This window comes from Peromyscus leucopus, chromosome 5, assembly GCF_004664715.2.
Source record: "Peromyscus leucopus breed LL Stock chromosome 5, UCI_PerLeu_2.1, whole genome shotgun sequence".
Taxonomy (NCBI): Eukaryota; Metazoa; Chordata; class Mammalia; order Rodentia; family Cricetidae; genus Peromyscus; species Peromyscus leucopus.
Genome location: NC_051067.1, coordinates 69,060,483 through 69,075,044, shown reverse-complemented (window position 1 = coordinate 69,075,044; position 14,562 = coordinate 69,060,483). Strand labels below are relative to the sequence as shown.

The window sequence follows — 14,562 nt, the reverse complement described above, 5'->3', positions numbered from 1 at the left end:
TTTTTTTTTTTTTTTTTTTTTTTTTTTTTTTTTTTTTTTTTTTTTACAGCTAAGTAATACTCCATTGTGTGAATGTGCTACATTTTCCTTATTCATTCTTCGGTTGAGGGACATCTAGATTGTTTCCAGGTTCTGCTTATTATGAAAATGCTGCCAAGAACATACTTGAGCAAGTGTCCTTGTGGTATGATATATGGGTATATGCCCAAGAGTAGTATAGCTAGGTCTTGAGATTCCCAATTTTGCTGAGAAACCACCATATTGATCTCCAAAGTGCCTGTACAAGTTTGCACTCCCACCAGCAGTGCAGGAGTGTTCCCCTTACTCCACATCTTCTCCAACATAAGCTGTCCTCAGTGTTTTTTATTTTAGCCATTCTGACAGTCATAACTTGGTATCTCAGAGTCTGTTATGGATTTGCATTTCCCTGATGACTAAGGATGTTGAGCTGCAGTTGGTTGCTTTTCATTCTTTGCTCTCTTGGGGGGCCTGACACCCAGCTCCGAAATAAATCATATATGGAGACTTATTATTACTTATAAATGCCTGGCCTTAGCTTGGATTCTTTCTTGTCAGCTTTTCTTAACTTTAAATTATCCCATCTACCCTTTGCCTCTGGGTTTTTACCTTTCTGTCTTTCTGTGTAATTTTTTTTTCTTCTTATTCCATGTCTGGCTGTGTGCCTGGGTGGCTGGCCCCTGGAGTCCATCTTTCCTCTTTTCCTTGTTTCTTCTCCTTGATCCTCCTTTTTCTCCTTCAGTTTATTCTCTCTGCCTGCCAGACCCACCTATCTGTTCTCTCCCCAGCTATCAGCCATTCAGCTCTTCATTATACCAACCAAATAGGTGTTTAGACAGGCAAAGTAACATAGCTTCACAGAGTTAAACAAATGCAACATGAAAGATGGCAACCCACCTTTGATTCATTGAAAATGTTCCACAGCATAATCAAATGTAACACATCTTAAAATAATATTCTACAATACTGAGCACTTCTGGTAACCAGTGACAACTGTGTTCAGTTATGCTTCCTTTGGACTTGTGTACTTAGGTTCATTAAGAAGCACTGGGCTAGACTACTTTTGTTCCTTATCCACAGCTAATGTGAAGTCTAGCCTGCCTCACAAAGGGGTATGGGTTGCTCTATTTCCTTTTCTGTTTCTGAAGTGGTTAGTATAAAATAAGATTTAATTCATAAAAAAAAAATTGGTAAAGCATTTTTTTTTTGTTTTTTTGAGACAGGGTTTCTCTGTGTAGTTTTGGTGCCTGTCCTGGATCTTGCTCTGTAGACTACGGTGGCCTCAAATTCACAAAGATCTGCCTGGCTGTGCCTACCAAGTGCTGGGATTAAAGGCGTGCGCCGCTGCCGCCGCCGCCGCCGCCGCCGCCGCCGCCGCCGCCGCCGCCGCCGCCGCCGCCACCACCACCACCATCACCACCACCAACCAGCTTGGTAAAGCATTTTTAACACCAACAATATAGGAGTTTATTTTGCAATTTCATGAGATAAATGTATATATTTTCCTCAATTGTATAAATACATAATTCACTTTAAATAATAAAGGAGAAAAGGCTATCAGGTTTTAATAGCCATTTGATAGAAATTGTAGTTAGCAATTTAATCCATCCAAGATGATTGATTTATTTTTATTTTGCCATTATTTGTGTATACACACACACACACACACATATGCACATGAGTGTGCATGCATGCATGTGTATGTTTCTCAATGATTATACAAGAAAAAGAGGTTATAAATTTGAGAGTAGGGGAGTAGGAGGTTTGAAGGGAGGGTACCTGGGAGGTGCTGGTGGGGAGAAAGGAAGGGGGTAAAGTGATATAATTCAATTTAAATTAAAAACATGTTTTTGAAATGTTCTAGATAATTACTAATTTTATTCTTTCATTTTTCACCATTTATTTGAGACAGTGTATCATGTAGCTCTGCTAGCCTCAAAATCCCAATTCTACTGCAGCCTGCATAGAACTGCTGGGAATCCAGGCATGAATTACCACACCTTGGAAACATTTTAAATTTATTGGGAAAGTCATATAGTAATATCTGATTATATATGCAAATATTTATATATTCATACATATACACATATCTCCTAAATTAGATACTATTATCTAAATCTTGGAAATTTATTTTTCCTATGACTTGATCAATTTTTCTATATATATTTATTTTGAGGTTATATGTTTATATTAAGTTTGTGAGAAATTGTTTTAGAAACTACTTTTATCTCTATATTGTCCTTTTCTATTCCAGCTCTGTTAAAAGGATATTGGACTTACTTTCTATTGTTCAACACTCTTATCAACTTTATTTTAATTAGTTTTGCTTTTATCATTTTTCTTTTACTTTTCTCAAACTTTTTGTATCTATCAATTTAAGAAGCACATAGCTGAACTGTCTAAAACCAATAATACAATTCATTTATTAGAAAAGTGATTTTGGGGCCAGCAAGAAGAGTCAGTGGGTGAAGGTATTTGCTGTGTAAGTCTGATAACCTAAGTTTGACTCCCAATATCCAAATGATGGAGAAAGAAATAAAAGACCTCAGGGATTTGTCTGCTGAACTTCACATATGTATTGTGATACATGTGACCCCCCACATCACAAACACACACACACACACACACACACACACACACACACACACACGAACGCACACACACAAATAGTTTTCAAGGACTAGGGATACATCTCAGTGGTGGAGTGCTTGTTTAGCATGCACAAGACCCAGGCTGCAACCCTTAGTGTCTCAAACAAAAGAATTAATGAAACATATATTTTGTCTATTGTAAGGTGTTACATTTTAATATTTCTGATGTTTTAACATTTCTATTTTAATTATTTTTTCTTGTTAATGTCATACTGTGTATTGGATCTTAAATGTTCCCTAAAAGCTCATGTGTTGATAGTTTGGTCCCCAATTGATAGCACCACTGAGAAAAAGTGGGAACTTCATGGGTACTGCCTAGTTAGGGAGACTAAGCCATTGTGGCCAACTTTGGAAGGTGTATGAGGATATTACTCCCTTCTTTTTCCCTCTTGCTTCATGACAACATGTGCTGACCACCTCCCCTCTGTCAACGCCTCCACCATGATCTTCAAACACAAGCAACTGGGCCAAGGCAACATGGACCAACACCAGAAACTGACCTAGATGAAACTTTCCTTCTGTGTGTTGATTCAACTTAGGTATTTTGTCATGTTATACACACACACACACACACACACACACACACACACACACACACATACACACACACAGGCATGCACACATGCATCCACATGCACAAACACCCAAAAAACAGAAAGCTGAATAAAACATGGTTTATGTGTATACATATATGTGCGTGCGTGCATGCGTGCGTGCGTGCGTGCGTGCGTGCATGCGTGTGTGTGCATATGTACACAGAGGCCAGAGGAACACTTTGAATGTTTGCCTCTATCAAGATCAACTTTAAGATGCACCTTGTCTTCTTTCAGCATGTTCTTCAGAGCAGTAGCTGGTTCGAATCCCAATCACATCTCCTGAGAGGCTGCTTAGCCAAGCTCCTCCCCTTGTTTTTTCTATAGCTGTCAGTCCCTAGAAGCCTCAGTATCTCTTTTTGTCCTTAGAGTTCTTTCAATAAATCATTTCCTGACAACTTTGTGATTTGAGGCGTTTTAGGTATATCCTCATCATGCTGGTCCCTGCCTGCATTATGTTTATGTTTATCATTAATGCTATTATATGTTTATCAAATAATGCTGAAGCAGATTCCAACCCTAAGTGCAATCTTCCTCCCTGTATATCATTGCATCAGCAAGACTAAGATTCACACATTGTGATATTTTTCATAAAATAAAGTGTGCGTGTGCGTGCGTGCATGCGTGCGTGCGTGCGTGCGTGCGTGCGTGCGTGCGTGCGTGCGTGTGTGTGTACTAGGGTGATTTTTTTCCAGTGTATTATGAAAGGCAAAAGTAATATACTCCTCACATTTATCAACACATCTCTTCTTTTATATCTATAACTCATGTTTATTCAGCTCAGTTAAATACATAAACAACAGCAAAAGATCATTATTACAATTTACGTGGCTATGGGGAAAGTTATTAACATATCATTTTAAATTCCAACAAATGGAAAAGCACAACATAGGTAAATCCTTCTTTTCAATTACTGGAGTCTTTATTTGAGCTAAACAAATTCTCATTCTGACACTAGAATAAGAAAGGTGTTTCTTAATTATATCTACCAAATGGTGTTTTATGAGGAAGCTGTTGTTACTGTAAAATTTGATTTCCCCAAGTACAGTCAGAAAGCATGCCACGGCTGTCCTCAGAATGGCAGGACAGTGGTGATGTCAAGAAAAGTCTTCCTAGGAAGTGATCAACTGTGTGCTTTAACTCTGTGTCCCAAATGATAAAGTCAAGACATGCATTTGGGAACTTAATACCAAGTTGTATGTTCATATAAACATAGTTTAAATTTTTGACTATTAATCACAGTCATTATTTCATCTTAAACTCGGGGATGTACACCAGTTTCATTACCTCCTTTACTCTCCTGGGGAAAGCAGAAAAATAAGTCTTTCCTTGAAGAATGCACAGGGACCCTCCTCCATCTCAGGGTTGCAGGCAGACAATAGATTTAGTGCAATGGCAAACACAGACCAGTGCTTTCAGGGGCTAAGAAGAGTTCCAGAGGAGTTTCAAAACTAAAATGCATTGAGCTACTCAAGTCTGTCAACATTTCACTGGTCAGAGGGTAAGTTCAAAACATCTCACCCATTTGCTAGGTTTTTCTTCTGTAAGGCTGAGCTCGTCCACCTAGCAACTGCACAAAGGACTCCACTGTGACATAGCTAAACTCATGCTGGCTGATCAGGAAGAAAAGCTATGTAGAATCAGGACATAGCAGGATGGCCTGCCATCCCACAGCCACCAGGGAGCCTGTTTTGGGAAACTGTGTAATTGAAATGGAGGAATAACTTGTTGTCAGACTCTTAGACATTCAGGTCTCTTAAGTGTCTCTCCTGGGGATTTCTCCCCAATTCCATGGACTAGAGTGCTTGGACACACATAAACACACACACACACACACACACACACACACACACACACACACACATGAATGCACACACACACATGCACACGCACACACACATTTATACACGTGCACATGCAAACATACACACACCACAACACTGAAAGAAAAGATATCATTATCAATAAAATGCATCCATTAAAGCTTCCTTGTGCTCATGTGAGGAAACTGGTAAGAATAGTGTTGGTTATGAAGCATCCCCTATGCAGCTGTCTGAAGATGGATGAAGGAGCTGTGTGAACTCTGATTTTTCTGTCTTTTAAAGCAAGTTGTTTGGCTGTAGATACTGTCCCAGAAATAACCCACTACTTTTCTTCTCAGAAAACAGAAATATCTACTTAATAGTCAGGTCCTAGCAGAGACCTTGGAAAACATCTAGATTAAAAATCCCTGTCAGCCATGACCAGTGAGTGGAATCTGGGTCATGTCCTTCCTAGGAGAATGCTTTCCTTGAAAGGTGATGGGTCACGCAAGAGGGGCAGACACCCAATTGCCAAAGCAACTCAGCTTTCTGCTTGAAAGCTCACTGAGCCTGCATGGGAAACCTGAATGCAATTTTGGAGACTAGACTAAGTCTATAAGCACCCTGTGAGACTCAATCAAGAAAGGCACAGCAAAAGAAAACTAGGTAATTGTGCTTTTTAAAAATTTTTATTTATGTAAATAGGTGTAAGGGTGTCAGATCCCCTGAAGCTGGAGTTACAGACAGTTATGAGTGCCATGTGGGTGCTGGGAAATGAACCTGGGTCCTCTGGAAGGCCAACAGCTGAGCCATCTCTCCAGCCACTTGTGCTTTCTATGATCATGGCTAGTGGTGCGTATGATAAAAATCAGACCTCAGCTCTGGAGTGAGGCATGGAGGAGACTCAAAGAGCTTGCTGAGAACAGACTTTTGCTTTAATGGTAACAGCATTCCTAACAGGCCAGGATTGGCTGGCCAGGCCTGGGGTAGAAAGTGTGTAATGCTCTCTGACAACAGGAAGAAAAATGAGGGATAGACATGTACATCTGATTCTGCTTTTTTGTAAGTAAAATTTTGAAAAATCACTTTTGTAAGTAACAAATTCAGAGCCTGTTAAAATTAATTTATAGAGATTAAAATGTGGACTCTCTCTTCTTTACAGCAAATTTCTTTTGAGATCACCAACTACTCATTATAGTTCAATATGTACATACTTATACACTTTCTCCTTCAAGGAATAGGACTTTAAAAAAAATCTACTATTTGGAATTTCTATATTTGCTCTAATAATATTGAAACTTCTCTATGACAAAATTTGTGCTTTCTACATTTAAAATGTTACACAGTGTTTCAGAATACTACATTGATCACTTCCATCTGTCTTCAGTGGGGCCCTATGACTTAATAGGGACAATCAACAGAGTTGTGTTTATATATCTCAATAACATGTTTGTTTTAATTTCCAAGATTGAGTTTCTTGAGTTAGTATATACTCTATCTTAAATTTTCAAATTGATGTTAGCACTTTGTTTTTCTAGGCAATTCTGTTTTTCTTCCTACTGTGTATTCAGTTTCTTAAGGATATTTCAAAGTTGCATGCCCACAAGCTTTATATACAAGCTAGTGTGGATATATTTTGATTAATGGTGGCTATCACTATACACTGGGTTTGTATATGGTATTTCAACAGCACATAAAACTAGCAATTTAGTAGTTTCATTTACTAACATTGTTTATTACTTGTTGAACTGCTTTCAAACACACATTAACCATTTATATATTATTTTTGAGAATAATCATTGTCTAGTTATTATATCTTTTATTTTTGTTTTGAGAGAGTAATCTATTTTTTTTCTTGGCTGGTAACTTTTGCTCTTAAACTCTGTTCCTGGTGTCTATCACTGTATTGCAGTTTTAATTTTGTTCAAGAGGTTTCCATGATAACTCATTCTTACAGCTGTTAATTGTTTATATGTCTGCTTTGAAAAAGACAAACAAAATTTTACAAAATCTTCCATTATTTCCCTAAGAATTTTGTTTCCCTCTTTATACCTTTAAAAAGTTTTAAAGTAATTCTTGTATATGATGTCAGAAATAATTATAAGCAATGCTTGTATATAAATTTAAAAAATAAATCGTAGTTGGCTATTTGTCCCAATACTAATGAATGGATAGTTCAACCTACTCATTTACATTAACTTAGAATTTTACTTCTCATGCAATTATATTACCTATATAAATAGATTATTTTGTTCCAATATTTTTTTGTCTATTTCTTTTCAGCTTTCCAGTATTTAATGTAATCTTCTGGCTTTGGAGTCTTTCCTAACTCTTATTATGGCTTTCAGCTTTATGCTTATGTTTCCAGGTGAACCTTTATATCCCTTTACTTGTTTTAAAAATTGAATGCAGAGACAGCATGCTAATTGGATTGATTAGCTAGACGAGTTCGTTGATTTTCTTTCGCTCACTGTCATAAGGAACTGAACACTGAGAGAATTAGAGAGTGGTTTGCATACTTTCCCCCCATCTGTCTTTGAAGTCATCTTTGAAGTTCCTCTCTTTGAACGTTTCAGCTTTGTTTGGTTAATTATGCTGTTATTTATCAGCCTTGCATATAGTAAATATTGTGATATTGTTCCTGTTTCTAAATAGACTGACAGCTTCCTTGTTCAATCATTGCTATTATTTTTAAAAAGCCAGCCCAGTCTTGTATATTTATCTTGTGTCTAGCTACAATGTCAAACTCTTTTCTCATTCTAATTAATTTGTCTAGGCTGTCAATGTCTGCAAAGTATTTCTCTCTCTCTCTCTCTCTCTCTCTCTCTCTCTCTCTCTCTGTGTTTTCTTTTTGTCAATATGGTTAGGATCTATGTCTTTCTTGCTTGCCCCTTTGGGTAAAATCTCTTGAGTAAAGGTAATAATCTAAATGCCTGAAAGCTATTCCTTCATTATGTTTTTTTTTTTCAGAAAAAAAAGTTTTCAATAAAATATTAGTCTTCAAGTTGAAAAATTAACTTGCATGTATTTATTTAACATGATATTTTTATGTATATTTACATTGTGGAGTGACTAAATCCAGCTATTTAAAATGTACATTACCTAACATGATTATCCCATTTATGGGGATAACGTTTTCATCACCTTTCAGTAATACAATATATTTTTAATGACAGTCATGTTTTCCAAATTTTTGAAATTAAAAATACAAGTAAATTGAGAGAGAAGGATACCTTTGACTTAAATTCTCCTGTATCAATAAATATAATAAACTTTTATTCTTATTTGGGCTCATCTTGTTAATTTTTATTACTCTATGAAGCCATTTCTTCCATTTATTGGATTTGAAAAAAGTTCAACTACATGGCCTCCAAACTTACTTAAGAATGTCTAATGTTGGCTTCTTCAAATGGACCTTTGGAATGTACAATCATTTTCATTTGTAATTCTCTCATATGGCTATGGCTCTATACTTTAGTCTTTAAGCACTTGTACACTGAGTTTCAGAAAATATCAAGAGGCAACGGTCTTACATTTTGTTGACTTGTTCTATATGGCACCTTGTAAAGAAATATAGTTTGTTACTATGGAGATAATTAAGGCAATAGTAGATAAACAATTCACAAACTGTGGATCTACCTACACACACAGCCACCATGTAGATACAACAATCTTCAGCATGTTCTTAGCTAATAAAGTGACATGAAAGCCTACAAGTAAGAAGGTAGACTGTGTTCAAGAGCAGCAGACAACTGAAAGAAAATAAATCTTAGCTGACTTTAGACATTTGATGAAAATCTACACTCATGGGATCTTGCAGTTCTAGAATCAGAAGTCACAGAGTCAAACTCCAAAGAGGCAAGGTACCATACAATTAAAGCCATACAAGCATAGATTCTGCCTCAAAGACCTAGGTGACATTTGGGTTTTGTCTCAGAAAAAAATTACTAACTGCACTATCTCATCCTCTTTAAAGACCTATTTTTATTTTATGCATATGAGTGTTTTATCTGTATGCATGTCTATATACCATGTGTATGTGAATGCTGGGAATCCAACCTAGGTCCACTGTAAGAGCAGCAAGCACTCTTAACAGCTGAGACATTTTTCCAGTCCTGTCACCGTCTCAACTTTTTAATTTTCGTATTAGATACAGCTATCTTATAGACTTATATTATGTTTGCATCATAACTCCACAGGCATATCAAAACACTTAAGTGATACTTATATGTAATTATTCACAATACACTCTCTAGATTATTATTTTCATTCTTTTAAAAAGGAAAAAATGGCTGCATAATAATTTTTGTGACTATTAGTCAATTTGTTCTTTGTTCTTTAACTTTCTTTGGGTGAGATCTTTCCTATACCTGGCCCAGTAGGTTATCTTCAACAACTCCCCATTCCCACTGTACTCTAGTGGGTATGTGTCATAGCTTATGAAATAGCTTTGCTCTAGGCAGGCAGCTATGCTATTTCCAATATTTATGTTATTATAAATCTGCAATGAATAGTCAGTTGGGCAATGTTATTCTCATTCATCAATAGAAATATTTCTAGGAATGGAATTGTTTCATTAACATGTAAATGAATGTGTAGCATTTTTAAATATTATTTTTTAGTTATCATGGAAAATAATGGACTTCAAGCTGACACTAATACACAGAGTTGAGGAATGCCCAGATAACTGGCTTAAAAAAAAAAACCCAACAACAACAAACTGGCTGTGTCTACAAGAGTGTTTGGATCAGTGGACTGAGTAACAAAGACCTATCCTTATCATGGGAGCTTGGCATCATCAGAGCTATTGAAGGCCTGAAGAGAAGGAAGAAAACGCTGGAGGAAAATACGTCCCTCTCATCTTGAGAGTGCCATCTTCACCAGATCTTGCTATCAGAGCTCTTGGTTCTCTAGCCAAGACGTGCACTTCCACCAACAGCTCCTGGTCCCATGGCTTTCAGTCTTGATACAAAGGCTAGCGACTCCATTTTTAGACATTAGTTCTGCATGTTCTGCTTCCTCAGCAGGGACTTCAAGGATGCAAATATTATCTTCCACCTCTGCTACTTCCTCTGACTCTTTTCTTTTTTCACTTTATCTCAGTTGCTTCTGATTATTTTCTCACCTTTCCCAAGCAGTCATAATATTTTTGCATTTAAAATCTATATTCACTTGAGAACTGATCATTTTTATTTCTCTTTTTTAATTTGTTTTTTCCAAATTTCTAACAATTGAATTAATTCAAGGAATTTTGTTTTATATCAGTTGATTCTTAGTATTTTGTTGTCTATTTTTATACATAGACTTTGAATGTCTTAAAGTGTTGTACAGGGTTAGGTTTAAACAATCCCAAATGTTTAAAAGTACTTATTCTCTTTGGAATTAAGAGTTATTTTTATTTTATTCCCCCCTTTTTTTTCAATAAAAGAAGGGTAAAAGAAGGAAAGGGAAAGTGTTCATAAACTGAGTTTTTTAAACAGTGGCTTTGTAAATAAAATTTGTGTTCTCATGTGGCAAGGTCAGGCAGCTGAGTCAGAAAGATATTCCTAGTTTAAGAGCACCCTCTTCTGTCATTGTCAGAAAGTCCTAATTTCTGATCACATAATAAACACATCATGTGCTTCTCAATATGTTGTTTCTACTGACTTGGAAATTCCCTAATCATTCACTTGTGACTGCTAATTGGCCTTATGATGACATAATGAATTTATATCTTAGTACATTAAAGAACATACTTTAGCAAAATGATATTTTCTGTGAAATTGCAAATAGCTCATTTGCATAAATGCAATTCATTCATTCATTGCTTCATTTATTCTTTGGTTAGTACATTATTCAAATATCTGTTGACACATCAAGTGTTGTGTGCCTATAATGGAAAGATAATGAAAATTATGATCTTTATTATCAGTAAGAAAATATGATCTACCCTAAAATATTGCCAATTTTAAAGATGACAGAGGAGGAGTTACTATGTTCTGTTTCATTTTTAGCAAGTCTAGTTTGTGTGTGTGTGTGTATGTGTGGGTAGGTGGGTAGGGTGTGGGTGGGTGCATAGTGCATTTGGAGGTGTGGAGGTCAGACAGTCTTATGGCATGGATGGTGTGGATTATCTCTTCTTCCTGGGATTGGACTCAGGTGGTCAGGATACATGAAACTCTTTACCCACTGATCTCACTGGCTCTTTTTATGTAAGTTGTAAGATAGACATTTAGTGTAGGATTATCTAGGAATGATACTTATAATGCCCAAAGGCTATTTTTCTCTTTTTATTTCCATTGATGCTATTTTATTTTAAAAAAGACATAAATAGGTCAAGAAATAACTTCTAGCATTTTATTAAACTTTCTTATTTAGTCAAGTAAGTGATTACTTTGGTCACACTATCCATGGGACTTTGCTGTTATGACAAAACAATGAAAATTGCATGAATGTATTTGCTGTGTCTGTAGAGTTTTTTGTTTTTCCTTTGAGAATGGAAATTTTTGCCTTCTTTATTTGGTTCTTATAGTGTTTGATACATAAGAACTTTTGCCTGTTTTAGCATTTTAGAGTATTAATTTTAATTTCACTATATGTTCTCATTAAAATATGTTTACAATATAGTTTGAGTATTTGCTTTCGTATATATAAGATTACACCAATTTTCTTCATTTCTTTTTGCCCAATTGTTTTCCCTGATTTTTCAGTTTTCTTCTTGGCATGTTTTTTATTTAAAATATAAGTTAGATAAAAACATATATTATATTTATATATACATATATAGTATATATGTATCATTCTTTATGGGTATAAGTGTATATTATGTATGCATCTCCAAATTTGACATAGTTGGTGTTTTAGTTGACTGTAATATTTATATTTATAATAATTGCTGACAGATTTGAATGTATTATTTCTGGTTTCTTTCCACTGAGTTTTTCATTAGATGCCGATTCCTAGCTTTCTTTTTTACACATCTATGTTTCTATAACCATGTGGGACCATTATAAGAAATTGCTCATAATCATTGTTATTATTATTATTATTATTATTATTATTTTGGTTTTTTGAGACATGGTTTGGGCTGGAGAGATGGCTCAGTCATTAAAGGCTAGACTCACAACCAAAAATATAGTCATTGTTATTGAAGTTACTTTCTTTGAAATAGTACTTGATTTACAAACAATGTGTTAATATACTCTTTGGACCTCCTTGGCAGTAGTACATTTACACTTTGCTCTACCTATTTCCTCCCTGAAATCCCATCTGCCTCTCGGTCCTTTGTCATATCTTGTCCTCCACCTTTGAGCTTTGCATTTGAGAGAAATAAATTTAGTTCTTCTCCATCTGGATTTCAATTGCTAAAGTTTATTTAAGTACTTGAGAAGGTTGCCAAGAATGCAAAGCTCTTGCTTGCTCAGCTGAGACTATCTAAAGTCCGGGAGCTTTCCAGTTCAACAGGGTTGAAGAGGACAACAGGACAAACAGCCTTACTGTAAACAGTTGACATTAAATAGCATCATCCATTTAGCTGACGTCTAATAAGCATCATATGGCAGCTTTCTCAGTCCCTTTGGGGAGATTTTAGCAATTAATAATATGCATCCCATCTCTGGATCAAATAATTGTGATAAACTTATATGCTAAATAATATGAGAAAAAGTATAATTCTGAGATGTGAAATCAATTACATTTAAGCAAAAAAACCCACTTTAAGAAACTCACTTGAAATTCAGTTTTATCAATATTAAGATCACACACACACACACACACACACACACACACACAGGAGAGAGAATGTGTGTGTGTGTGTGTGTGTGTGTGTGTGTGTGTGTGTGTGTGTGTGTATGTGCACAAGCCTCTGAGTGGGCTCATGTATGCTGCTGCATGCCTGTGGAGGTCAGAGGACCACTTCAGAGAATCAGTTCTCTCCTTTCACCATGTAGGTCCCAGGGTTCAGGTCTGAACTCAGGTTCTTAGTCCTGGCTGTAAAGTGCCTTTACTCTTTGAGCTCTCTCATTGCCTGGAGGATTGTATTTGTTTGTTTTTAAAGCTTTTACTGCATTTGTTCTTTGACAATTTCATACATGTATAATGCACATCTTGATGATAATCACTCCACTAATCTCCCTACCATTCTGTTACCCCATCCCCAGCACACACCACACAAGTGCGCATTCTCTCTCTCTCTCTCTCTCTCTCTCTCTCTCTCTCTCTCTCTCTCTCTTTCTCTCTCTCTCTCTCCCCCCACCCCCTACATTCATGACTTTTGTTGTTGTTCTTGTTGTTATCTAGAAGCTTAGTGAGTTTAATCAGGGTCATCTCTGTTACCATAAGATTGAAACTACCCACTGGAGCCTGGTGGGATCACTAATGCACACACAACTAAAAACAGCGACTGCCCTGCCTCTAGAATGCCTCAGTAGCTAGTAGGTCAAAAAGGAAGGGTAGGGCCCCCAGTCTTCTCCAGCAGACAGAAACAAGCTACCTATTCTAAGATAGGAGTGCCAACTCGAAAGACTTTAAGAATGTAAATAGATATTAATGAGTGTTTTCTAGATATTTGTGTGTTTCATTATAATTTGAATATCAACCTTCAAAAGATTTTGCAATAAGCAAAGTAATATATACAGTGCTGTGCTAAATTAAAAAGTCATAAACACAAATATAATGCAATATGCATCATTTCCTTTGGAGTTTATGAAACTTTTTGCACAATTCCCTACAGGCTGAGTAAAAAAAAAAAAAAAAATCAAGAAACTTTGATATGCAATATGAGTAATTCCCAAAAGAACTCACAAGGCCTGTTTTTGTTTATTTTTGCTCTGAGTATGCAAATGGCCTCTTATTTCAACCTTTAATCTTTTCACAAACACTCATTGACAAGTCAGAAGATAGCCTTACTTAAGAATTAATTCTATCCTTTATTATTGTGAAAGAGAAATATGGGATTTGAAATAAAAAATAAAGAATAAAATTGCAGACACTAGCTACATATGAAACCGGTGAACTGTATCAGGAAAACATCCTCTGCGCCAAGTGTGGTAGCTCACTCCACTGAACACAGCCCTTGGAGGCTAAGGCAGGGGAGTAGAGCACAGCAAGTTCAAGATCACCCTGGGCTACAGAATGAAACTCAAAAACACAAAAATCTTCTGAAATTCATATAAACATCAAGAGCAGGTAATCACAAATTTTAAAATGCTACATTCCACATGCTAGAAAATGTCAAAAAATATGCAAAATTGCATCAAGCATCCAATATTTTTTGAAATATAGTCACTTTTTTTTTATCTCACAAGTGCAGAAAGTTGTATATTAGTTTCATAACCCGCTATTTTCACCTGGCTAGTCATATATTGGTTTACGGTTCTATCATCTCAAACCTCAAGATTGGTAAGTAAGTTAGCTGACTTAAATGTTAAAAGCAATTAAGTAATGTTCTTACCTACACATGGGACCAATATTCTCTACCACACAAATGCCACCATTTCTGCAATAATGTATTGGACACTC

At 36.0% G+C, this 14,562-nt stretch overlaps 1 protein-coding gene across 2 annotated transcripts in view; it reads right to left on the bottom strand.

Moving 5' to 3' along the window:
- Malrd1 (MAM and LDL receptor class A domain containing 1) overlaps positions 1-14,562 on the bottom strand; it is a 584,432-nt gene that overhangs the window by 68,552 nt on the left and 501,318 nt on the right. For both annotated transcript variants that reach the window (XM_037205982.1, XM_037205981.1), the window contains one exon: positions 14,495-14,561. In XM_037205982.1, the coding sequence (XP_037061877.1) occupies positions 14,495-14,561 (67 nt within the window). The remainder of the gene's footprint in view (positions 1-14,494; position 14,562) is intronic.